Source organism: Myodes glareolus, chromosome 17, assembly GCF_982192425.1.
Source record: "Myodes glareolus chromosome 17, mMyoGla1.1, whole genome shotgun sequence".
Classification (NCBI taxonomy): Eukaryota; Metazoa; Chordata; class Mammalia; order Rodentia; family Cricetidae; genus Myodes; species Myodes glareolus.
The window spans coordinates 30,930,213-30,957,126 of NC_142042.1; the positions used below are offsets into that span (position 1 = coordinate 30,930,213).

At 39.9% G+C, this 26,914-nt stretch overlaps 1 protein-coding gene across 6 annotated transcripts in view; it reads left to right on the forward strand.

Moving 5' to 3' along the window:
* Nucleotides 1–26,914, forward strand: part of Ank2 (ankyrin 2) — a 562,994-nt gene that overhangs the window by 420,525 nt on the left and 115,555 nt on the right. For 5 of the 6 annotated variants that reach the window (XM_087897600.1, XM_087897602.1, XM_087897603.1 and 2 more), the window contains exons 5-10: nucleotides 8,226–8,324; nucleotides 11,951–12,136; nucleotides 12,560–12,583; nucleotides 16,102–16,200; nucleotides 17,616–17,714; nucleotides 22,491–22,589. In XM_087897600.1, coding sequence (XP_087753726.1) covers nucleotides 8,226–8,324; nucleotides 11,951–12,136; nucleotides 12,560–12,583; nucleotides 16,102–16,200; nucleotides 17,616–17,714; nucleotides 22,491–22,589 — 606 coding nt within the window. The remainder of the gene's footprint in view (nucleotides 1–8,225; nucleotides 8,325–11,950; nucleotides 12,137–12,559; nucleotides 12,584–16,101; nucleotides 16,201–17,615; nucleotides 17,715–22,490; nucleotides 22,590–26,914) is intronic. The other variant, XM_085677737.2, reaches the window with a different exon arrangement.

Below are 26,914 nucleotides of genomic sequence, written 5' to 3' on the forward strand. Positions count from 1 at the left end.
TTCTTTAAAGAAGTGTATTCAGGCTGCATATGTGCATGTGCCTGCATGTGTATGTGTGTGTGTGTGTGTGTGTGTGTGCGCGCGCGCGCGCGCGCGCGCATGGGGAGATGGGACTGTGAGAGCATGGGTGTGTGCTTTCTTGGAGGTCAGAGAAGGATGTAAGGTGCAGGTGTCAGTCTTCTCCTGAGAGTGTGTGGGTTCCAAGGGCAGAACTCAGGCACATCTTATTTATTTATTTATTAAAAATTTCCACCTCTTCCCATCCTCCCATTTCCCTCCCACTCCCCCCACTCTCCTTCCCTCTTGCTCTCCAGACCTAAGAGAAGTGAGGGTGCCCTGCCCTGTGGAAAGTCCAAGGCCGCCCCTCCATCCAGGTCTAGGAAGGTGTGCATCCAAACAGACTAGGCTCCCAAAAAGCCAGTACATGCAGTAGAATCAAAATCTGGTGTCATTATCATTGGCTTCTCAGTCAGCCCTCATTGTCAGCCACATTCAGAGAGTCCGATTTGATCCCATGCTAGTTCAGTCCCATTCCAGCTGGCCTTGGTGAGCTCCCATTAGATCAGTCACACTGTCTCCGTGGGTGGGCGCACCCCTCACAGTCCTGACTTCCTTTCTCATCTTCTCCTTCCTTCTGCTCTTCATCTGGGTCTCGGGAGTTCAGTCCAGTGCTCCAATGTGGGTCTCTGTCTCTATCTCCATCCATCGCCAGATGAAGGTTCTTTATCAATGGCTTCTCAATCAGCCCCCCATTTCAGCCACATTCAGAGAGAGTCCGGTTTGGTCACATGCTCATTCAGCCCCGGTCCAGCTGGATTTGGTGAGCTCTCATTAGAACAGGCACACTGTCTCAGTGGGTGCACACAATTGGTTATGTATTACCAAATCATCAGCACTGAAGATATATATATATATATATATATATATATATATATATATGCAAGTAAGATTACAGATTGAGAAAGTTGTCATTATGTATTTAGGAAAAATATATACATAAATGTGCAAACACATATATCACAACAATCAGTGAAAAGGCTATGAATTTGAATAAGAACAAGGAGGAAGAGTATATGGGACAGTTTGGAGAGTGGAAAGAGAAGGGAAAATGATGTAATTATATTTTAATCTCAAAAATTAAAAGAAATAATAATAACCAATTTTATTGCTTGCACCAGATGATTTATTAGACTTTATGTACTCTTCCAATTTCTCGGGTAAAGTGTTTTATTTTACTTTTTTGAAAAATAAAGGTTAACTTATTTTCATTTTATGTGTATTGGGCATTTTGCTGTATGTATGTATGTATGTATGTCTATACACTATGTGTATATTTGATACCCTCAGAATCCAGAAGAGAGTATTGGGGCCCCTGGAACTGGAAGTTACAGATGGCTGTGAGCCACCGTGTGGGTGATGCAAATGGAACCTAGGCCCTCTTGAATAGTAAAAACTGCTCTTAATTGCTGAGCCATGTCTCCATCTCAGGGTGCTTTATTTTAAACTAATGGTGATATTGAAAACTGCATTTTGGTTTAGATGCCATATTAATTAGAATGTTTTCAATTGCAAATAAGAAAATAGACCACCTTGTCCTTGAATAAAAAAAAAAAGGAAAATTTTCTTGACTTTCTTGGTATAAATTTTAGATGTGTCAGTGAGCCTTGGGATAGCCCCACCATTGAACGACGCCTCCACAGCCAAAGGTTCTGAGTCTTCCTTGTCACTTCCGTGTTTCCTGTAACATCTGATTTATTCTAGACAGTTTCACTGTATACCTATCATCGCGGCTACACTTTTGTTGCCTATAGTTTATAAGAGGAGACAATGTCTGTCCCTCTGTCCCATTTTTTTCTAAAAAAGAATCCTAAATTTAGTTGAGGGGAGTAGCTCAAGTGTGTCGTGTAAACTTGAAGCCACTTTCTTGTAGAGAATGTCCTGAGTTGATTGGCAGCAGCGATCTGAGTGTCTCTGAACCTAGAAGATGAGAAGAGCAGCTGAGCCTTACTGTCAATAATTTGCCACCCTATTTTTCCTTCTTCTTTACTAAGAACACCCCCAGAATACCCAAAATCTGCTTTATTTACATGACTAAGATTAGTCCAGATTGGTTTCCTGCATCCTTCACAGCTGGGTGTTTGTGGTGTATTTAGGGACAGGATTTGAATCACCCTGACCTTCAAGCTTGCTGATAACTTCAGGGTTCTTTCCTACATCATCTCATATTCTGCTTCAATAGAAGAGTAGGATGTAAGTCACTGAGAATGACCATGGGAGTAACTGCCAACCCATCCTGGTGTCAAGACTGTCAAGATGCTGAAGAATCTCTTAGCACTGAGCTAAGAAACTTTTTGCTCTGTGCAAAACATAATACCAAACCCTCAATCTTGATGTTGCCTTCTTACAAAAGATAGGTGACTTCTTCAGATGGGAGATTTGACTTTCACTGACTCCAGACTATGTGTATCCAATCCTATTTTTTATTATTAGAGATAGTTATAAGATTTGTTCACTGAGTCTTCCTGTGAGAACAGAGCGCAAATCCAAAGAGCACGTTGGAATTTAGGGCATTATGGATATGGAAAGCTATAGTTTTTTAAAATACTGCTTCAGACTATGTGTGGTTTGACATAGACAAATACACACTAGCTACCTGTCCCATATATTCTTTCTTATCAATGCAAAGGTCTAATCTTTTCTAAGTTCAAGGTACTCTATAGATGGTAACTGAATACAATGGCTATTGAGTCATAATTCTTTCGCTCATAGCTTACCCAGATCCCAAGGTTCTACTGGAAGCCTCCCTCATGTGCCTTTTTGGAATCCAGCACAGTTAAATACCATTGTCCTCTTAGTTAGGGGCTTGGTGGACACTGAGGGACACTTATATCTCATTCATCCTCAAGAAGAATGGTGTGTTTAGATTTGTATTTTTAGCATTTAAAGAGTTATGTTTATAAAATATTTGAAGGTAACTGTTTAAGATAATTTCTTTCCTCAACAGAAAGGAAGGAGTATGAAGTAAGAATGGCAAGAGGTATAACTGGCAAGAGAGACCCAAGTCTGAGCTTGTGGGACATCTCTCGCTGGGCATTGTGATTAACCATTGTCACTAAATAGTTTAGTGACCAAACTTCGCCACTTGGAATGACACACATGTATTATCATCACAGTTTCTGAGGGACTTAGCTTGGGTGACTGTGATTCAGAGTCCCTCATGAGGTCACAGTGAGGACCCCCTGAGCTGCAGTCCCTGAAGGCATTTCTGGACTGGAGCATATATTCTCTGGGTACTTTTTAAAAAATTTTTGATATATGGTATATTTATTAATCAGTTATTTTTATCCACATTGAGCTGCAATGCTTCTTTTATGCTAAAGCTTCATGTGATTGTCAGGTTGTGTTACCAGCACATCCTATATATATTATTGAAGCTCTTAGCTTGCCTTGCTTTTCAGGAGGCCAATATGTATTCACTGATTTCAGTTTTCAGAATGATGGTTTGGCTTTTTACATTTCCACATGTCTTTGAAAAACATTTGCTCAAGTTATGAAAAGAGAAACTTCCTAGTGGGCTTTCTCACCAAAATAGTATTAAACTGTAGATCTTCAGAACTGGAACCCTGACTGCTCTTTGGCCTGGAGAAAGAGGGAGAGGAGGAGTGGGGGGATGGGAGGGGAGGGAAGTGAGAGGAGGGGAGGAGGTGGAAATTTTTAATTAAAAAAAAGAAAATGAAGGATCAAATTATTGAAAAGTGAAACTTTTGGACATTTCACAAATGTAATGTTTTAATTAGAAATGTGTGTCAACTGGTAAATTGTCTGGGTACTTTTTAAATGACTGGCAAGATAGTCCTGGTGGGACATCTCAGTTCCTTCTCCTGTGGGTCTCATGTGGCTGCTTAAATGATATCACGAGAAAGGTTCATTCTCCCTCAAGAAGGGCACAGTCCTAAAAAGCAACAACTTTGACGTACTAGACTTAGAAGCCACCCACCATCAAACCCTCCTTAATTGATGCCTTCAGACCAATCTCTTAAGACATTCTGCATTTAAAAAGAAGGGACCAGGCTTACGTGTTTGAGACTAATTTAGACAAAAAATTGAAAACACCACAGATGTAAAAGAAATTTGCCCTGTTAATTTTGTCCATTCACCTATTTAAGGCATATGAATTGAACACCTGCTGTGGGATAAGCCTTGTATGTGGGAATATGTACATGTGGAGGCCAGTGCTGGATACTGTGTGCCTTCATCTGTTGATCTTCTCCTCTTCCTCCTCCTCTTCTTCTTCCTCCTCCTCCTTCTCCTCCTCCTCCTCATCATCATCATCATATTGGAGACAGGGCCTCTCACTGAACCAAGAGCTCCCCAACTACCTAGACTGAATGGCTGGTGGAGTCCAGAGCTCGCTCTCTCTCTCTCTCTCTCTCTCTCTCTCTCTCTGTTCACCCCTAGGGTTGGGGTTGCAGAGGCACACAGGTGAACCCCACTTGGTGCGGGAGAATTATCTGTAGTCTGTCAATCATATTTTAATAAAACGCTGATTGGCCAGGCAGGCAGTATAGGCGGGAAAGTCAGACAGGAAGTAGGGGTGGAGCAAAGAGACTGGGAGTATTCTGGAAGCAGAAGCTCTCTCTCAGCCATTCCTGTACAGACCACCGAAGAGGCAGTATGTAACTTGCCCAGCAGAGAAAGGTACGGAGCCATTATGGCTAACATAGATGAGAATAATGGGTTAATATAAGTTATAAGAGTTAACAAGTAGCCTGACCTAATGAGCCAATCAGTTTATAACCTTATGGAGTCTTGTGTGTGATTTTCCTTGGAACTTGCTGGCTTGTTGGGGTACTGGGCAGGACAGAAACCCCAACAAGCCAGCCCCCTCATGTTACACCCACTTTTATAGCACTGCTGGGGATCTGAACTCAGGTCCTCACAGCAAGTATTTTATCCATCAAGCAACCCACCCGTCCCTCTGCAAGTCACTTCTATAAGCACAAAATATAGATCCTATCTTATATCTGGAATCTACAAAGTTTGGCATGATTTCTGGATCTGGAAAAGAGTTATAGATAGTTGAAAACTATTAACATTGATAAATATATGGATTGAAACCACTTATACTCCTTCTAATCATGGAGTGTAATATAAATATCTGAATACAAGCTTGCCTTTGAATGAACCAAAGTTATCTCATTATTTTTCCTTTTCAACTCTCATCAAGATTATTACAAAACCCTTCCTTTCGTTGTCAGTAACTATACAGTCAGAGGGTTTTCCGGTTCTTTCTCTCTATTCTTGGCATTGTAATCTCCTTAAATGCAGTTATGTTCCTGACAAATCCCTGCTTAAAAAAACCCAAGTGACTCTCAATCCATTTAAAACAAAGAGCCCAGTTCTTAGTGAGGCAGATAGGGCTAAGTCCTGCCGAACCCAAATCCCCTCACCATCTGGCACTGATTGATGTGCAAGACCCATTTGTCTTCTCTTTTCTCGTCTTCATCTAAAAAGCTTTTTCTACTTCTGCACTTCCGTGGTTCCCCTACTCTTTACACTGAGTCATGCTGGCAGAATTTCCTCACACAGTTGAGTTCTGTGTCCCTTATCTGTGGTCTTCTTATATAACATGTAATAAAAAACAGTAGTGAGATATGTCCCTCAATTTGTCTGTGGTAGTTTAAGCTTGGTTCTCTCAGCTTTGGACCAGGTATTCTCATGGAAAGAAGTGTGGAGAGCAGAGGAAGCCTTGAGTGAAGGTGGAAAGAGCGGATGTGGTTCTATTGAATATGGATTGTTATCAGGTGTCTGTCCAGTGATTCAGACCCATGGCTGTTGGCAAAGTCTTCCTTGGGCCGGGATGAGGGAGTAGGCAAGGCCTTCCTCTGGTTTCTGTATAGATAGAGACTGTATATCATAACCCCCATGAGGTTCTGCATTCCTTGGTGGTGTTCCATCAGAGCAACCATGAACAGATCATGGCAGCTCTTCTGTAACTGTGTCTCTGTGTCTGTCTGTCTTTCACTCCCTCTTTTTTCCCAGTCCAGTTTCCAGGACCAACCTGTCTAGTTTCTGAGTCATTCTCTGAGTACAATGCCAAGCAGTAAATAGTTACCAAACATTATTTTCTTTTGGTTAAATAAATATAAATGAATGACAAATAATTGATATTTTTCTATAGACAGAGGTTGCTCATAATATTTATTAAGCAGGGGCACACAGTTGTATCCCACATTTATGTCACTGCTGAGGATCTGAACTCAGGTCCTCTTGCTCACTCAGTAAGCTTTTCTTTACCTGTCAAGCCACCCACCCATCCATCTGCAAGGCATTTCTGTAAGCATAAAGTAAAGCTTCTAGCTGAGAGTCCTATTTGATGCTGAGTTCTCCAAAGTTCAGAATGATTTCTGGGTCTTGGGAACACTAGAAAGCATCTGGTGTCAGGTCATCTCCACTATAGTCTGGACACCAAGGAGACATGGGGATCCTAGTTCAGCTGAACCTATTTATTTTCAGTCAGGGGTGTAGTACTATCTAGCCTAATGTGTTAGAGATAGTCGTCTGAAACCTAAGAGTGCTGTGTAAGTTGTACACCTTCGAGATGATGGTGGTCTGTTGAAATGGTCTGTGAACTGATAAATTCAGAAGGCATTATACAGATACTGTTTTATGTAGGTCCTATACACAATGAGAATTTATGTGTCACAGAATGATATTCTATGGAGATAATACCTATCAATCTCAGGTGGTTTGAACAATTCAAATGGTTCAGCAAAAAAATCCCTCTGTAGCTCAAGATCCCGGGTTGAATCTCTTACTGGCAAAAGTCTAAGCATGGTGGCTCTTTCCCTGAGGAATTCATGACCTCTTTCTGTTTCTATTCTTCTTGCTCAACCTAGAGAATTCCATCGGAGGAAAACTGTTAGCGATTGGTGTGCTCTGTTAAAGTTTTTTTTTTTCTCTCACTGCATCCCTACCTCTTACTTGTCTCGAAAGATCCTCATTCCACGCCCACTCATTGTTTTGAACAGTCTTCCTTGGCTTTCCCTTCCTTCGAATCTCTAATTCCATCCTTCCGCCACCTCTTCAGTGTTCTTAAAATACACCGCGTTTCACCTGCTTGATAAGCCTTGGGAAAGATACTCTCCAGCTAGCAGGAGTTATTCACAAATCCCAACACTAGAGATGATTTCTATTTTAAATTAAAGATTACTTTCACCCTGTATATTTTATTTCACAGACAAAAGTTGTTTCTTTACTTATTGTCCTTTTGTATTTATATTTTGCTACTTATTGGTCACTTTGAATAATGTTTCCACTTTTACCATGCATGCAAAGGAATTTCATGTCAACAGAATAGTTTAAGACCTATTTTTGCTACTTTCTGCGTGTGGTTGATAATTACGTGTTCATCTCACTTTTGCTAATTCTCATTAATATAGGGGAACTATAAACATCAATGTTTAATAATCTGACAAAAGATTTGCCTAATTATTTTGATAATTTCTTTAAAATGTGTTTTTCCCCTTAACAAAAGTATATTTTTAAGTATACAGAAATAAAAAGGAAATGTGCCAAGTAAACATAATTTAAAACTCCTGGTGTAATATTTTTGTTGATTTTTTTTATATAAGTACACAATAATGAATATTATTATGGTAAGTACTACATGAGGGCAAGTGCTTATCCTGTTTATCACTATATCCTAGGGATGGCTCAGCTACTGGTAGCTGCACTTCAGTAAATAATCGAGCTAATGAATGATAAAATTTAAGAGTAGCTTTAAAAATAATGTATAAGTGTTCAGTATAAGCAATGCTCCTGTGATCAAAAGTATAGACTTTTTCATCTTCATTCAGGTTCATAATCCCTTCAGAATTATCTTTTATAAATAATAAATGATAGTACCAAAAAGCCAAGCAAGTATGTATACTTAAGACAATAGTAGTCTGTGTAAATGGTTTATGGATTGATAAATACAGAAGATATTATATAGATACCACTATATGTATGTATAATAAGAATCTGTTATAGAAATATATTCCATAGAGTTCATGTTTTATGTATCTTAGGCAGTTCATATTATTTACTTCATTTATCATAAATATCGAAGATATTACAAGGGCATTATTTCATGGAGTGTGTGAAGTCTCTCATGATGTAACTTTGGTTTTGCTGAAACTTTACAAATGGTTGAGATTTCTGCCTTTGCTGTCTGTCCTCAGAATGGCTTCACTCCTTTGTACATGGCTGCCCAGGAGAATCACATTGATGTTGTAAAATATTTGCTAGAGAACGGAGCTAACCAGAGCACTGCTACGGAGGTAAGTCTTGCTCTCTGGCTCTTTTGTTTTAAGGTCCATGTTCAATCTATCCGTTGCAAAGGATCTCCACTGTTTTGTCTATGGCAACCTGGGAAAGTTCACATCACTCTTATGTCCACCGTCAAGGCCGTGAGGGACATGGGCTTGTGCCATCTTCATTAGTTTATACCTTCATTTTAGGTTGCATTTAGGTTTTCACCATTAAACTTTTTTTTTAATTTTTATTTTATTTTGCTGTTTGTGGAACCCCAAGTCTGGGTTGAATTTGCAGTTCTCCTCGGATTATAGGAGTACACACCATGGAATCACACTTCTTGCTTTTGGGGTTTTCAGCATTTTAAAATTAAATTATCCTTGTTGCTTTTTGTCAATATTTTATCTTAAGATCCAAAGCACTCCTTGAAGGAATGATTTCTTTTTTGTTGTTTTTTAAGATTTATTTATTTATTATGTATACAGTGTTCTGTCTGTCTGTATGCTTGCTGGCCAGAAGAGGGCACCAGACCTCATTACAGATGGCCGTAAGCCACCATGTGGTTGCTGGGAATTGAAATCAGAACCTCTGGAAGAGCAGTCAGTGCTCTTAACCTCTGAGCCATCTCTCCAGCCCAAGGAATGATTTCTGACCATTAGAAATGATTTATAGCTATCTGTGTCAGTGTACTTTTCTAGGGACTCTATCACAGCAGTGTTATTTATGACAAAATACAAATCATGACACAGTAGTGTGCCTGTGATCCTGGTAACTGATGTCCAGAATGTTTGACATTAGGCTGGCTTCTGAGGGTTCGGCACCCGGAAGTAGGAGTTAGATGGAGAGGGGCTCAGGTCATTATCCCTCTTTCCTATGCACACTTTCTTCAGATGCAAAAATGCTTTTCTGCTTCCCATCTCTTGGCCCACAGAAAAACATGACGGGTACCCAGAAGCCATCTTGATATTTCTTAATGTTCAATATAGCTTCTAACTTTTTTTCTGACATGTAAATCTTTAGGTAAAGTGAACACAAACTTCCTTCCACGCTGTGCTGGATGGAAAAGTCAACTAACATGCATTGAATCTACTTCTAATTCTTTTGGTGGCGGGAGTATTAACTTTTAATAGAACCACTCACCATCACTTTCTGGCAGCTTATTCTCACTAGCAAGGAAGTCACTCTCAATGCTAAGTAAGTTACGAATCAAGTGAGTTACGTCATATAACGAGAAAACACAACTGCCCCATGACATGCTTCAGTGTTCTGCACTCAGTAACACAGACATAATTTATGCATTTGCCATATGAATATGTGTTTTTTTAATCTCCTTTATGGCCCTTGAGATACTAAATTTGTCTGTGAGTAGAGTGTGACTATCTCAAGGCAATGTTCAGCTAACCAAGGGACTGTATCTCAGAGAAACGTTCCGGCATAAGGAAACCCATCTGTTCTCGTTTTCCTTGAAGGCTGAATCGTTAATCAGATGAAACCTTCACATCGGGACTCTTTCACCTGCCCAGGAAACTTAGTGTGTCTAACACAGGTTTTCGCTGAACTCAGTTCATGACTTTCTCGGCAGATTGACTATTGCTTTGATCTAAATGTTCATCACAGTATTGCAGTGTGATTCCAAAAATAGCTCTTAGAAATCACTGCCTCAGCAAAGGCCATACTGTAGAGTGCCCTGCAGGACTCTTATCTAACCAAATACAACACTTTCAAAGGCAACAAAGCAGGGTAGGGGTTGGAGTGTGACTTACATTTTATTTAAGACATATCTTTGAATAATGGAAGTCACTTTCTTATAATAATTGTAAATTTATAGACTTAATGTACTGCATCTATAACCTATCCTGATAGTGACCCAGGTTCACATGGGTTAAACCTGTGTATGCTGCCTTTTAACCGAATCATTCTGTAACAGAGAATACTGTTTCAGGGCTGAGTAGCTGATGTGCTGATGCTTTGTCATGAAATATCTTGGTTCCATTGCAGTGTGTGTGATGTGCACAAGCAGCACTTCTGTGCTCGTGAGCAGCAATAATGTGTAAAAGCCGATTGCCAAACAAACACTACAACCACTTTAAAAAGAATCAGATAATTCACATGGCAGTCAAACACATGCACATGAAGAAATGCTTGGTTTGAAAATTTTTCATAGATAAGATTAGTAAATAAATGATGAAACCAAGACTGCTGAACTTGGCTGGTTTTTCACAGAGTTCATTGAGGGATTGTTAACAAATTATTACACATTTTTAGCCTTCTTCCCTGAAATAGAGATCAGAATGAATTCTGCATATTTGGGATCGAGCTTTTAGTCCTCTAGAGGGAGGTAGCTCTGTGTCTGGCCAGCACCATTTTTATACATCTCTTCTCCCTTCCTTCCTCCTGAATTCTGCCAAAAGTCAGGCTACAGTCTTTTTATTGGTCCATTCTGTAGACCGTGTCTCTAAGGAAAAACAACAGAACGAAAGCAAAGTCCACATGCCTTTAATACAGACTGCTGCAGAGTGGGAGGGAAAAGAAACCCAAATATGCACACAACGATGGGTGTGCCCTTCATTCCCAAAGTCTCCTGTTCAGACACACCTACACACTGCAGCTGCTTGCTGGCCTCTACCGTAAGACACTGCACTCCTTCACTCTGTGAAGTAGTGTGCTATATTCGAAATTCAAGCTTACTCCTAAGAACAGTCAATATATGACTACCTTTCATGTTGCATACATGGTTCATGCTGCTTGCATGGTTCATGCTTCATACAAGATTCATGCTTTATACATGGTTCATATGGCATAAATGATTCATGCTACATATGTGGTATAATACACTTGAGATGATATTTTCCCTCAAAAAGGCCACAGTTATCACATAAACAATTAATATTGAAAGCAAATTGAATCGTTAAATTTGCCTAACACCCTCATTCCTGTTATATGAACAGTACTTCTAACATTTGCTTGTGGACTTCAGGGAATTAAGGAGGATTACACTTGCCATCTTTTCAGGACTTAAATACTTGCTTATGAAGATGCAGAGATGACTTTCCAAATTTTGTAGGATGGTTTTCTGTCTTATTCTGGAGATCTTTCTAACTTTGCATTGTCTGTGTTTTTTTTTTTTCTTTTTTTTTTATGGAGCGCTCTCTCTCTCTCTCTCTCTCTCTCTCTAAGTTGACAATTGAGAGATTGTGTTTTAAATGTTATATGACATAAAAAAACCTCGTACTGAAATGATCTTAGCGATCTAAAATGTAATTGCAAAATTAATGCCTAGTCTAATTTACCAAGCAGCGTTAGGGCCCATTATATCTCCAGCGTCCTCACATAAATAGTCTTAATTACTCTATCCACAGCAGTTATCACCTTCCCAGAGACAATGCAGAAACAGTCGTCTATCTTGCACTGTTGATTGGGCACTAATTTTGATTTCCCTTTTACACAGGCACATTCGGTCCACTCCTTCTGTAAAATGGCCACATTCCATAATCAGCAGGCTTTGTTATGATGCAGAACAGAAATCGCGAAAGCAAACTGATAAAGCCTTTGCCCTGTAGGGGAAAGGCAGAGTCCGCTCTGTTTCTGCTCCTCACAGTGAGTTTTCCGTCCTGGTTGTCAGTCTCACTCATTCATGAAAATTGTATTCTAGGACGGCTTTACTCCTCTAGCCGTGGCACTCCAGCAGGGACACAACCAGGCAGTGGCCATCCTCCTGGAGAATGACACCAAAGGGAAGGTGAGGCTGCCGGCTCTGCACATTGCGGCTCGGAAAGATGACACCAAGTCCGCTGCCCTTTTGCTTCAGAATGATCACAACGCTGATGTACAATCCAAGGTAAGAGCTGGTGCATCTGTGGAGAGGTCCCCTCTGACTGCCAGCATCCTCCTGGGTGATGACCAAGGCACAGTCTCTGATGATAACGCAACATTCTGGTCAGGAAAACACATAAATCATTTCCATGGGTATGTCAGATGGAAGGGGACTGTCTGTTGGGAGATAGTAATATTAATAAATATTAGGGCTAAGCGATTTTCTTTAGACAGCCAGTTTCCGTCTTTGAGACATTTAGTGAGACATTCTATTTACACCGTAAATTATAGAGAGAGTCAGAAAGAATGACTATGGTGTAATGGAGTTGGCTTTTCTCACTCTGTCTTGTTGGGATAGGGTACTCAGTGACAGCCAGCACATCTACTGTTTCTTTCATTTTGCATTGTGTAACATCTTCCCTCTTTTTCCCACCAAACACTGCCTCAGATGATGGTGAATAGGACAACCGAGGTACAGTATTGCCATTATACCAACATTTACCTTGTTTTTTATTTATTTTTAGTTTTTGCCCAGATAGAATAAATGCTCACTAATTCATACTAATGATTAAAGTTCTATTAGTGGCAAATTATTTCGAGAAAAATTCTGGTAATTAAGTGAGATTGGTAACTCAAATATATTTAATGCAACATATACTTGATGCAACTTATATTATTAAATCAACCATTTAAACAGGTTGTGAGTCCAGCATGAAATAAAATACTATTATTACTTATAATTTAATGAGTGAGCCTTTTTCTGAAACTTTTGCAAAGAGATATGAATTTTTCCTCTTAATGAGGATATACAGATTAGAATTTAGGGAGGTAAAAATTTGGGAGGATTCTCTGTTATTCAATAGCAGAGGCCCTTTTCTGCATTTTTCCTTTAGTGCATTATTTATGATCAATAATGGCTCTGTGCATCACGAGCAAAGCAACTGCTTTTTTCCTGTAACTCTTAAAATACTTGCCATTAAATAATCTTCTTCTTTTAAAATTGGTCATTATAAATAAGAACATTAAGTTCGGGAGCCTCTAGTGGGTGTGTGTGTTCTCTCTTTTGTCACAATATAAACATTATTGAAAGTATGCTATAAAAATAATCTACACTCGAAAGCAAGGGACTGTTTATATAAAGGTTGACTTTTGTTCTGGTGGGTCAGGTCTCTAGAATAATTCTGGAGAAGTTGTATGTCTTTGGGCATTCACAGAAAGTATCATATTCCTCAAATCTTTATTAACACATTCATCTACTGAGATGCAATTTACTCGAATTATTTGCACTGCTTTTTTGTTTCTTCCTTTTTTGTGCATGACATTGTGGGGTGAGGGAACTTCAACTCAAATGCTTGGTAAAATTGTTCAGGAACGGAATCATAGAAATTGATCTTAATTACTAATTTTAGTACTTTATTTTCTTATATATTTCTTGGGAATTATTTTTATACATTATGGTGGGTGTAACCAGCAGAGAGTTATGATCATGAAGGCCAATGAAAAAAGCATTAATTAATTAATTAATTCTTATAAACGATAAAATAATTTTAGTATACTTGAATAATTAGGAAATGATTTTCCAGCATTCAATAAAATTAGAAATTAGATTATAACTTGAATAATTGTGTGTAACAAAACTTTTCCTGGGGAGGCACAGCACACATGACTAGTCACCCCAGAAAAGGATCCCACATCCAACCAAAGTACAGATACTGCCGAAGTCTAGCTTGGTGAAGCAATGAGTTTTATTGAGGCTACTTACAAGAATATGGGCTAGGTGATACTTAAAGGAGCAGAAATGACCCAAAGAGAGCTACCTCACCGGAGTCCACCCCACCATGGGTGACAGCTCACTAAACCAGAGAAACCGGAGCATACTGCACAGCCTGCAGGCAGAGCAGTAGACTGGAGTGTTTTTTCTGTGACTCTGGTCTGCACCGTTTCCAGTCAGCTCAGCTGGTTTCACTTCTCCTAGGCTGCTCATCTCAGTATTCTTTGAAGCTTGTCTCACTCTCAGATTTTATTGCTTACTCCGGCTGGGAGGAGCTTTGTGGATCTAATCACGTTCAGGGACTTCGTGGAGCTCATTTGAATTTTGTACCTACCTGCTTTTAAAGAGTTCCCCTGCAGGTTGAAACGTTTCAATCTCTGAGAAAACCGTTGCAACAATAACAGACACAAATTCAGAATACGTCTGGGTGACAGGAACTTTCAAGATGAAAATAGAAAATGGATTTGACATTTTAAAAAATAATTATGGGTTGTGTACTGAGTTCCCCCTTAGTTTTGGCATGAATGCAGCAACTCCATGCAGAGTAAGATATTCTTGATCACATTTGTGGAGATAGAATTCACAGCTACTATTCTTATTTTCATATCTCACTTCCCTACAGTTAAAAATCGTTTGCAGCTAGCTGGACGATTGTGGTGCCTGCCAGCACTTGGGAGACAGAGACAGGTGGATCTCTGTGATTTCGAGGCCAGCCTGGTCTATAGAATGAGTTCCAGGACAGGCTGCACAGCTACAGAGAAACCCTGTCTCGAAAAAGAAAGCTAAAGAAAAAAATTATTTGCAACTAACATGGCTGAATGCATCGGCAGACTTCAGTTACCTGAGCCATCTAAATGCTTATCTTGACATTTTAAAAACAGTAAAACCAAATTTTATACACAAAGGTAATAAAAAACTGACTGTGGCTTGTAGGATATTTCTTCAAGCCATCGGTTACATGTTAAAATCCATTTCCAAGTCAGAGAATAGGAAATAGCCTGCAAGCTGTGGTGTGTGTTAACTAACAAATGCTGTTTGCTTCCCCATATTTTCATTAAGTTATGAAAACTACAGAGTAAGAAAAATTACCAGCTGTTTGAGCACTTCAATAAGAAAGGAGCTAATATGCATTTATTGTGAAGAACAGCAAAAAGATCTAACCACATCTTCATCAGAAAAAAAAGGATTTCTTTATTTGACCCTCAGACTTTGTTTTTGAAGCATTTGGGAAATAAAATATTTATCTGGTGCCTACATTATTTCATCGATGTGGTTATTTTTATCATATTTTATTTTAGTGATAAAATTATATTTAATTCATATTTGAGATTAGATACAATTTAACCATTTTTATTTTATAATCATATTGATACCAAACATATTTTAAATTGAAGATAGATTTTTCTCTTATTCAATATATCCTGACTGCAATTTCCCCTCTTTCCATCCCTTCTGATAGTATCCCAACCCCCTCTCCCCACACCTATTTCCCTTCAGAAAAGAGGCCTCCAAGAGACAACAACCAAAAATGAAAAAACAGCATACAATAAGACAAGGCAAAACTCCTCATATCAAGGCAGGATGAGGCAACCCAATAGGAGGAAGGGTTGTTTAATATTGGTTTTTAAATTCTTTTTCACTATAAATCACCGTCTAAGCAGTTGTGACGGGGATAGGAAGTCAGCGTTGATGCTGCAGAATGAAGTAGACATTTTTCCTGAGAAATTGTTACTTTTGCAGATAAAACACCAACCAATGCTCTTTTACAAATAAGATCAAGGGGTCGGAAAGATGGCTAGTGGGTAAGTGCACTCTCTGTGCAAACATAAGGACCCCCAATTCCAGCTTCCAGAAGCCATATCAAAAAGCCTTGTGTGGCCACGTACGAAGCCTGTTACCCTTCTGCTAAGAGGAGGGAAACAGGGAATTGCTCATGCTTACTGGTTTCCAGCTGAATCCAGGTTTTGTGAGAGACTCAAGACACATAGTTTTGGATAGACAACTAGTTTCATTAATTAAAAATAAATTTGCCAGCAAGTGTAGGGTTTTTAGTTTTCTCTTATAGCACTAAGCGATAGAGTTGTATTAAAGCATTTGTTACATGAATTACATCACTCATGCATTTGGCAGGTGGTTTCGCTGTAAGATTTCTGGTTAGTTAGGGATCACTTTCCGCAGTGTGAGGGGCATTCCTACCCACGATTTCTCTCTTTCCCTAGAGCGGCTTCACCCCTTTGCACATAGCTGCACACTATGGAAACGTCAACGTGGCGACTCTTCTTCTAAACCGGGGAGCCTCGGTGGACTTCACGGCCAGGGTACGTGGTAAAGCACGTGTATTTTAAGAAAGCAAATATGAACATTAATGGCTTCTCGCAAGGTCTTGTATTTAACTCCCTTCCGCCATCCTAAAGATTCTGAAGTTTTCACTGTCTTAATCACAGGATGACATCATAAACCAATAATTAAACAAGACCCTGGGAGCTGGAGAGATGGCTCAGGGATGATCTTATAGCTTTTCAAGAGGACCGGAGTTCAACTCCTACCCTTTGCTGATTTGTTCACCACATTCAGTTCCAGCTTCAGGGGAACTAATGCCCTCTTTTGGCCTCTGAGGGCAGAACACTCAAACACATAGAAAATGAAAATCAATAAAAAAAATAAAGAGTGCATCAGGAGTTGAGGAGGCTAATTTTGACATGGCGTTCAACTGTTACATTATAAAACAGTATAAAAATTATAAATACTCAATGTCCAGTGAGTAGATGACAGTGTTAACATAGAAAGCACTAACTCTGTAAGGACCGTTTCTTAGCGAGTAGGCACACAAGGGGATGAGTTTTGATTTTCCCTCTCTTGGTCTAACGAATTGAAAAGTTACTCTGATGTCTTCCTAAAAATTACTGTAAGACAGAAGATAGAATTATAATAATGGTCTGCTTCTGTTAGAAAAATTCATTTATATGATAGTATAAATTTCACATATAGCATGTTTTTTAAAACTTTTATTATTATTATTATTACTATTATTAAAAATTTTTCACCTCCTCCCATTTTCCTCAGTTTTGTGTGTACTATTGCAGTCCTTAGATGTCTTTTGTATGTGTGGTGGCATAGATCTGTCATCTTAGGAATATGGAAGCTCAGACAGGAGGAGTTTTATTCTAACAGTAGCCTAGGTTATATAGCAAGTTCTAGGCTATCCTGAACTATGTAGTGAAATCCTGTTTGGGAAAAAAATCTTCTATTCTGAAAGTACCTTGTATTATTTTCCTGCTGTTTTTCTCTGTGAATTATTCTGAGGGGATCTTAAAGAATAATTACAACAGGATATTAATACACGTATTTTCTCCATTTTTAAACATATGAAACTTTGAGATCTCAAACTCTACAGTATATGAGTATTGTAGACAGACATTTACCAGGCTTTCTATTAGAATTGGAGGCTTTGCTTCTGCCACATGGGCATCCCCCATCTGTCTTCTGTTTTAAATTCAATGTGTCTGTGGTAATTCTTGGCAAATATGCATTTTCATTACACTTTTCATTTTCTAACAATTTGCTTCCCATGGTTTAGGGCTTCTTTGTTCCTTATGACCAAACCTATTGAACCATAGATATCATGGGTCAAATCACCACACACAAGTCACAACCCCTTGGTACTCTTTACTGGATGCCATGCTCTCAACCCTGCCATATCCACCCTATTCTGTTTGCTCTTTCCACGGTATAGAATGGAATTACTCCCTTGCACGTGGCTTCCAAAAGGGGCAATACCAACATGGTCAAGCTCCTACTGGATCGAGGTGGTCAGATCGATGCCAAAACAAGGGTGAGTATCTTTGCACTTTGAATTTCCTACCATCCTTTTAAGCCCTGCTGCCCCTCACGCGGTACCTTCTAACACTAGTCAGCAAACACAAGCAGCGTGTTGCTAGGAGATTGCTCTTGGGTTTGATATCAGTCTCGTGCAACATTTAAAGATTTCAGCTGATAAAATAAAATGAATGTTTGTTCATAAATGCCTACAGCAACAGACAACTAGCCCCTCCGTGTAGTAGTTTTTCTTGCTCAGTTTCTGAGAACAAAGATCAAAGACTCAGAAAATGGTGCTAAAAAACAAAACAAAGGAACCCCACCTGATTTCTCTTATTACCTTTGTTCCAGGATAGCAGCATCGTGCCACATGGGAGTTTGGGAGTTGTCTGTCTGTCCAGAGTTTGCATAGGAGTTTTGCCTGGTTCCAACCTTTGCTGTGCTGAGGATAGGAAAGGGGGCACTCTGAGAATCTGGATATGCTCAGGCTTTGCCTGCTGCTTCCTGCCTTGCTGTCCTTGTTCTTCCCCCAGTTCACCCCTTGTTTTTCAACCTTAGTGCAATAATTTTTAAAAATCCTAGTCAGTGTATTAAGGATATTCACTCCTTTTGTTAATGCTGTTCTGAAGCAGACAATTGAGTTTGCTTCCATTTGCCATTATAGTACTTCTTGGGTTCTTCAAAGATGTTCTTGTCTTCGTAGGTCACATGCATTACATATAGAAAGTCCAACACCAATTGCACTGTTTTTAAAAATCAAAGTGCTCAGAAATAAAAAGAATGGACTCTTATGATTGTCTTGCCTTTAATTATTCTTAGGAAAGTTGTCAATTTGGAAGCACTAGGAAGTGAATTTGGGATCACATTTTGTCCTCTGCAGCTTTTGGATAGAGAAAGTGAATTGAATTTGAATCAGGCATTAAGATGCAAAGAGCAGATTTTCTAGTTCTGTATAGAGTGTGGACATTCTATTCTTTTATCCTCTCCTCAGTTTTCTGAGTTCCTGCTCGTGCCATGAATTCAGGAGACCCAACACTGAACAAGCCAGACCATCTCTCCCTATTCCCAGATCAAGTCATGGGCTGGTGGCATTGCTCAGTAAAAGAGCACTTGCCCAGTATATCTGAGGCCACACTTGATGCTTAGTATTGTGGAGAGGGCAGAAGAGAGAGCAGGTCTGGGAGAGAGTTAAACACACACACACACACACACACACACACACACACACACACACACACAGTGGTGGGGAGGAAGGATTGACCACTGGTACCCAAGGGATATTGTATACTGGTGAATATTTAATAACAGGTTCTTTAAAAACAAGATAAATTGAAATGGCTTAGTTTGTAGGCTTTCCCCTTGCTGATTTCCATGGTTTAAATATTCTCTCCATTATCTGCTGAGAAATGGTAACATGGTGTTGCTGTAGGCAGAAGTGGCATGGGATGAGAGAGTGAGCTCCTTATGGGCTAGCTTCATTCAGCACATGTAGCATGGTGCACAGTGTTGCTCTGGTAAGCCTTCCGCTCAGGAGCTAAGCATTCCTCACGCCTAAGTAGCACAGTTTTTACAGCATTGTTAGAGTCTCATACCCTGGCCATAGCTAAAAGGATCATATGCCTCCTACCAAAGCCGAGGTGAAGCCTGAACTCAAGAATTGTGACATGGGGTGAGACGCCTATTCTGGAAAACAGTACTTGATTACTAAGTTAAGGGAAGATAATGGAGTCAAGTTTGCTTTCGGATTTCTTAAAGCATATTTGAAATAGAAAATGCTTAATTGTTTGACTATTATTATAAACAGGTTTCTATCCACATAATTTCAAAGTCTTAATTATCTTTACTTTCAGTTCTAGCAATCAAGATATTCACAAATTATCAGAATATCACGTATTCTGTCTAGAATTCTCCCTCATCTGCTTGTTCCTTTTCACATGTTTGAGGGTTCCATTATCTGAAGGAAAGCAAAATTTATAGAGGTTTTTTTGTTGGCATAAAAATGAGTGTGTGCCTTTTTCTCCCCACTGTCACTTCTGTTCTGGCAACTACTGAGGCACTGGACATCTTGGAAACCTCACCATTGGACGGCCTTAGAGTGCAAGTCAGAGGTGTTTTAATCACAGTCCTTTGATAATGTCTAACCCCACCTGACTTTAATGTTGAACTATAAATTTTATAGATAGTTAAAGTGAGACTAATAATTTGGTTTTTATTAAGAACATTACTCTTTCCTGTTTTAAAACTTATTTATTATTTAAATGTAGAGCTACCCCATAGGAGGACTATATTTAAAATATTAAAACACATATTTCATTGTCAACAATAGAAGTACACAAAAACGCTAAAGGATTTTGAACAAAACACATCAGGAAAAAAAAAGGAAACCCCCCCTTTCTACTTTTAAGAAGAGGTAATTAGAGAGGGGTAACAGCTACCAGCGATCATATGTGCGTGATGTTCTAGGCATCTTGCTAAATACACTAGAAATATCACCATATTTCCTCTTCTCAGCAACTTATGAAACATTATTTTCCTGAGAAATATGAAGGCCTTCACTTGAGAAATGAGATTGCTAAAAGGGTGAAATGGATTTTTCACCATTATGTAACGTGAGCTAGGACATGCAGCATTTTTATAACAACGATCTGATTTCAGCATCCATTACTGGAAAATAGCAGTCAGAGAACAAAGAATGGAAAAGATAAGGGAAGCCAGGGTTGAACAAAGCAGTTTTAAGCTGCCAGCTAGAGAGGTGATGCCTCTCTTATGTTAACTGAGTAGCCGTTGCCAAATTACTCACAGCAGAGAAGCCAGCGTGTCTGTCTGGTTTGAGTGAAGAAGAAAGGGCATATGAAGAAGGGAACTGTGGAGAGCAGAAAAATTTAGCCTGCAAACTATAACTTAGAGGTCCTGGAATATAAAACCCGGACAAGAATTGCCAATAATTTGATGGTGTGCTTTGTAGTAAACATTCAATTTCCTGTCAAGCTGAGCATGGCGGACAATGAATTTAGCATCACTAGTTGTTGGGCTCTCGTGTGGGCAGGTGCATCGCCCATGAGACTGAGAACTTAGTCCTTACTAGTTCTTTGATGCTCTTGTAGGAATGCTAGAAGTTCCCTCCAGAGTTCCTGTTGTTTCCTGAAGGGTATTTTTGCCATATTTACAAAGGGCATATTCCAGGTAGTTCATACAAGATGATATATCTCCCTCTACTTGAAGCATGTCAGCCAGCATATCTCCCCTTGCCCTTCTCTTAAGGCTCTAAGACAAACAGAATAAGAAGATGCTTCCTCTTTGTGCATAGCATGGATCCTCACCTCATAGACTTTGGTCAAAGGCTTCTGATCTTTGATTCAAGGCAAAGGTTTTGTGTCTCTGGAGTCCAAGGCACAGTGTCCTCTGCTTACTGCCTGACATTCCTCAAACTGAAGACCGATGAAGCCCACCAAGCCTGCACTTGAGAAAACATGCTATGTCCTTTACTACACAACTTGTATTGCTACTACAGGGTGCTGGTATCAAGAAAGAAAAACGTTATCATTTCCATTTTTTCCCAGCTCAATCTCCCTTTCATCTCGTGCTGGGAAATCTTGAAAATAATGTGGCAACCCTCCCTGCAAAGCTGTGTCCAAATGTGTTTTTAATTTTTTTATACTTTATTGTTTTTAACTGAGCTGTATGTTTTCTCCCACTAGCCTTCCTTTCTCCCCTCTCCCCTGTCATCCTCTCCCCTTGCCCCCATGCTTCCAATTTACTCAGGAGATCTTGCCTAGATCTTCCTAGGTGGATCCATGTATTTGTCTTTTAGGGTCTTCTTTGTTGTCTAGTTTCTTTGGGATTGTGGACTATAGGCTGGTTATTTTTGGCTTTATATCTAAAAGCCACTTATGAATGAGAAAATATTATATTTGTCTTTCTGAGTCTGGGTTACCTTGCTCATATAGTTTTTTTTTTCACTCAGTATGTTCTTTTTTTTTTTAGTTCTGTTCATTTGCCTGCAAATTTCAAGATGTCATTTTTTTAAAACCTACTTTTGACCACTGAGTAGTACTCCACTGTGTAAATGTAACATATTTTCCTTATCCATTCTTCAGTTGAGGGGCATCTAGGTTGTTTCCAGGTTCTGTCTATCATGAATAATGCTGCTATGAACATGGTTGAGCAAATGTCCTTGTGGTATGATTGAGCATCTTTTGGGTTTATGCCTAAGACCTCAACATAAAACCAACCACACAGAAACCTCATAGAAGATAAAGTGGGAAGTAGCCTTGAATGCATAGGCACAGGAGACCACTTCCTAAATATATCTCAAGTAGCACAGACACTGAGAGCAACAAATAATAAATGGGACTTCCTGAAACTGAGAAGCTTCTATAAAGCAAAGGACACAGTCTCTTGTTGATGCAAAGAAAACCAAAATCAAAGGACATAACAGTACAACCACAGCTTGGGTTTCCAGCAGCAGGATGATACATCAATGTGTTCTGTGCCTTTTTGTCTCCTGGGATATACAAACATTTGACCAGAATTCAACCTGTTCCAATACAGACAGTCCACCTGTATTGGAGCAGAGTTGCGGGGAGCCTCTGTTTTCCCTTTCTAAGTCTACGTCATAATCTTTTTCTGTCTTCTCTCTTTCACCCCCCTCTCTCTGTTAGGTAAACTGCTGCCATTTTGTTGCGTTTTTATCAGGTCATCAGGATCAAATTTCAGCCTCTTTCCTATCAGTGGCAATAGGCATAATCTTGTTTTGGTTTCTTCAGGCTTAGTATCTTCATTCTCTTGCCAGGACGGGTTGACACCACTTCATTGTGCTGCGCGAAGTGGGCATGACCAAGCGGTGGAGCTGCTGCTGGAACGGGGTGCCCCCTTGCTGGCAAGGACCAAGGTGAGTCATTGTGAGTAAGATGGCGTCCGAGAACACTTAAGGCACTTTGGGTGGTTTCCCTTCTTCAAACTAAACCATCAGTAAAACTTATTGAATGTGCTAAAAATAAGAAATAAATACCAAATTTGCAAAATTATTAAAATGAGCAAATGCTTACATCAAGATGTGCTAAGTGAATACCTCTAGTTTCCTGCTGTTTTTTAAAAACCTATTATTTTACTGTAAATGAAAACTTGAATAACAATATCATATAAAAAGAATATTAAATATAAATGCTATTACATTGCATAAGCTAAAATTTTTAATGACTTGCTAAGATGACTATATAACACATGTGGAATTATCTTTCAAGGTAATACCATTAATACTGGAAGATAAAGCTTAGAATTTACTAAATATTTCTCTTTTGGGTAACACTAATTAGAATATTTACTGAATAGTAGAGTTGTTGACAATAGTGGGGATTGATAATGGTGATAGGAACAGCATACCTTAGGATTAGTCATATATAAAGAACTGCAAAGCGAGCTAAAGCAATCATTCTGTTCTTTATGGTATAACACAACGAGCATTTCTTTTTGCCTCACTTTATTACAGTGTTCAGGTAAGAAAATCCATTTCCATGTGAATAAAAATCACACAGTAAATGAGTTGTTTGGAGGTTTGCATTATCAATATCTGTAAATTTTATTGTTTTGCATTTCTCTGATATCTATCAGAAAATACTGTGACGCATAAATGGACATTTAATCACCCAGAATTATTTAATGGGATACGCAACAATTTTTAGATCCTTAAATACAATAAAACTTCTGATGTGAACCTCTTACATTTTCTCCTGATTCTACCCTGTTTCTACCACTTAATAACGCTGATTAGCAATAGGGCAAGATGGAGAAAACCAGGATACTGGCCTCACATGACGTATCTTACACACACACACACACACACACACACACACACACACAAACACACACACACCATTCACAGTATAGAATGATAATGGAAATAATGGAGATAATCAATGTAGTCAACCAACTCTACTATTAAGTAATTGTTCTAATTAATATTACTCAAAAGAAAAAGAACATAGAAATACAAAGCTTTATCTTCTTTCAGTGTTAATGGTATTGTCTTGATAGATAAATTCTTTTTTTAATTAATTAATTAATTTATTTGTTTGTTTATAAAAATTTCCACTTCTTCCCCTCCTCCCAATACCCTTCCATTCCCCCCACTCCCTCTCCTCCTCCCTCTCCAGTCCAAAGAGCAGTCAGGGTTTCCTGCCCTGTGGGAAGTTCAAGTTCCTCCCCCCTCCCTCCAGGTCTAGGAAGGTGAGCATCCAAACAGACTAGGATTCCAAACAGTCAGTACATGCAGACGAAACAAGACCCAGTGCCATTGTAAATGGCTTCTCAGTCAGCCCCCATGTCAGCCACATTCAGAGAATCCGGTTTTGATCACATGCTCGTTCAGTCCCAGTCCAGCTGGCCTTGGTGGGCTCTCATTAGATCAGTTCCCTTGTATCAGTGGGTGAACGCACCCCTTGCGGTGGCCCTGACTTCCTTGTTCATGTTCTCCCTCCTTCTGCTCCTCATTTGGATCTTGGGGGGCTCAGTCCAGTGCTCCAATGTGGGTCTCCATCTCTATCTCCATCCATCGTCGGATGAAGGTTCCCTCTGGTCCTGTCTATCTTGCTCGTTTTCCCTCCTTCTGCTTCTCATTTGGATCTCGGGAGTTAAGTCCAGTGTTCCAATGTGGGTCTCTGTCTTTATCCCCATCCATCGCCAGATGAAGGTTCTATGGTGATATGCAAAAATTCATCAGTATGGTTATGGGCCAAGGCCAGTTCAGGCACCCTCTCCTCTGCTGCCCAGGGAAGAATCTAGGGACCTCTCCTTGGGCCTGAGAACCCCTCCAGAAACAAGTCTCTTGCCAACCCTAAAATGGCTCCCTTAGTTGAGATATATACTTGCCTGCTCCCATATCCATCCTTCCTCCCTCCCATCTCATTCCCTCAGATAAATTCTTATATGTATATGATGCACTGGTGTTTTGAGACAGGGTTTTTCTATATAGTCCTGAAACTTGCTCTATAGACCAGGTTGGCCTCCAAATCAGAAATCAGCCTGCCTTTGCCTCCCATGTGCTGAAATTACAGGCATGTGCCTCCACGCCTGACTCAATTTCTACTTTAATTGACAATTTCCTTGGTATCATTTGGAGCATACCAGCACACACATTTACCATTTGTAGAGAGCTCAGTCATTCTCTAAAAGATATGCCCCGCCAGCCACTAGAGAAACTGACTTCATACAAGAAAGACATAAAGGGAAGTAAGTTTCCTGCATTGTTTTCATTATCATTCTGTACTGAGAATGTTGCAAAAATATATTTTAAAATATGCAACAGTTTAGACTAGGTTCTGCAGAGATATTACGGAGAGCTTGTTGAAGGACTAGGCTGCAATTTAAATGAAAACAAAACCACAGTCCAATTGTGTTGCACCCAAATTTTTAAAACCTTATAACACTGAAGCCTGTGAGATCTTCCAGGAAAATTTTCAAATAACCTTCTTTACCTTGCTCTGACAATGGATTCATAACCAGCGAGAATTTGGATTACCTGAGTGTGAGTTTTAAGGTGAGCTTCCTGTCAGAGGAGGAGTCATTTAAATTTAAGGGTCCAGCACAGAGATGGTTATACCCATTCAGTCCTGCATCCAGCTATATCATGTATGAGGAAGATGCAATGTGCCAGGCGCTGTTCTGGTTACCAAGGAACTAGCAAGGTGAATTCTCATCAAAAAGCATCTTGAAGAAGCAGACTCTCCAGGGCAGCAGAGACAGGAGACTGTGAAGCAGAGCTCTGTGAGGTTAAAGGACTCGGAGCCGATGAGCTGACCAGGTTGGAGGAGGACTAACCACTAGGACACGTGTAGCATCATGCTCTCCCTCTTTCCCCACTACAGCTCTCAGTTTTGAGTCACCCAGGCTTCTTTTTCAAAGCAATTTTCCCTCATTCTTTGAAAGCTGTAGGTCTCAGCAAGATGAATCCTCACTATAATCCATGCTGGATTCCCGGTGTCCTGACTTTAAGGCCTCTGTCATTCTCATCTCTAACCTCACATTCTCCACCCACCCTCCTAGGTCTCAGATCACTCTGAGTCTCCAACCCCAGGCAGTTGCGCTGTCTCTTTCCTCTCCCTGGTCCCTTACCTCTGAACAACGAAGTTCCCTTTCTAGCAATCCCTCGAACAACTCCCTGTGGCCTCTGGTGACTAAACCCATGTCACATTCCTGTACCTGAGTGTGGCAACAGTGATGTAGTCCCTCAGACTGTGGTCACTAACCTTAGCTTAGCCCAGTGACACATTACACTGCAATTTCCATAGTGATTCATCTCACTCCCTGCTCGCTAACTAAGCCACATACTGTTCTTTAAATTGCTTAGACATCTTTTTTTTTTTTCTTCATGCAACCCTGAGAAACACTGAAGCAGGCTGGACACGATGTGAAGCAAACAATGTCCACAACCTCCCACTTTCCCAGCTCTCTGAGCTCATGAATCAGAGCCTGTGGAATCTGTGTTCCATCCTATTTCTGTCACCTGGCACAGCTTCCCATTCCTCCTCTCTCCAAACGCTTTTCTCATTTGCCTTCTAGGACATCACATTTTCTTGGATTCCTTCTGTATCGCAGTCTCCGTGACGATTTCCTCTCTATCCCCCAGCTCTCTGGCTGTTAGCAATCCTGGGTTAGAGGTCCCATTCTGTCTTTGTTCTCTCTCCCTCCGTACACACTTCCTCTGACGTTTCCTAAAGTTTATCTTTAAACAGTTCCTGCGCTCTGCTGACACACATGTGGATATTTCTAGAATTCTTTGGTGATATTTTGCCCACCCCTAAATATAGTTCTCTTTGAAGCTTGTATCTTCCTTCACGGTCATCTCGTTCTTTCAATTGCTCCAATCCTTCATATCATGCTGGACTCCGTTTCTCACTCTCTGTTCTTCGCCTTTTCCTTCTATTTGCATCATTAAACCAGAAGCTGTTGAAGAGTCGCATTGCCACCACATGTCCCAGTTGGATGGTGGAAGAGGCCCCTAGCTGGTTTCTGTTTTCTTTTTCTGCAACCCAACTGTTCTGGACACATTTCCCAAGGCAAATGCTGTTGTCCTAGCCCTTCCAACCATGCCAGACCTCTATCACAAAGTCTCTTATCCCTTTGAACCCCTCTCCTTATTCAGCCTCCTAATCCACTTACCTTAAGACACAGCCGCTTCGTTCCTGTCTGTTGAGGTCTTTCACTCCCATCATGGAGTGC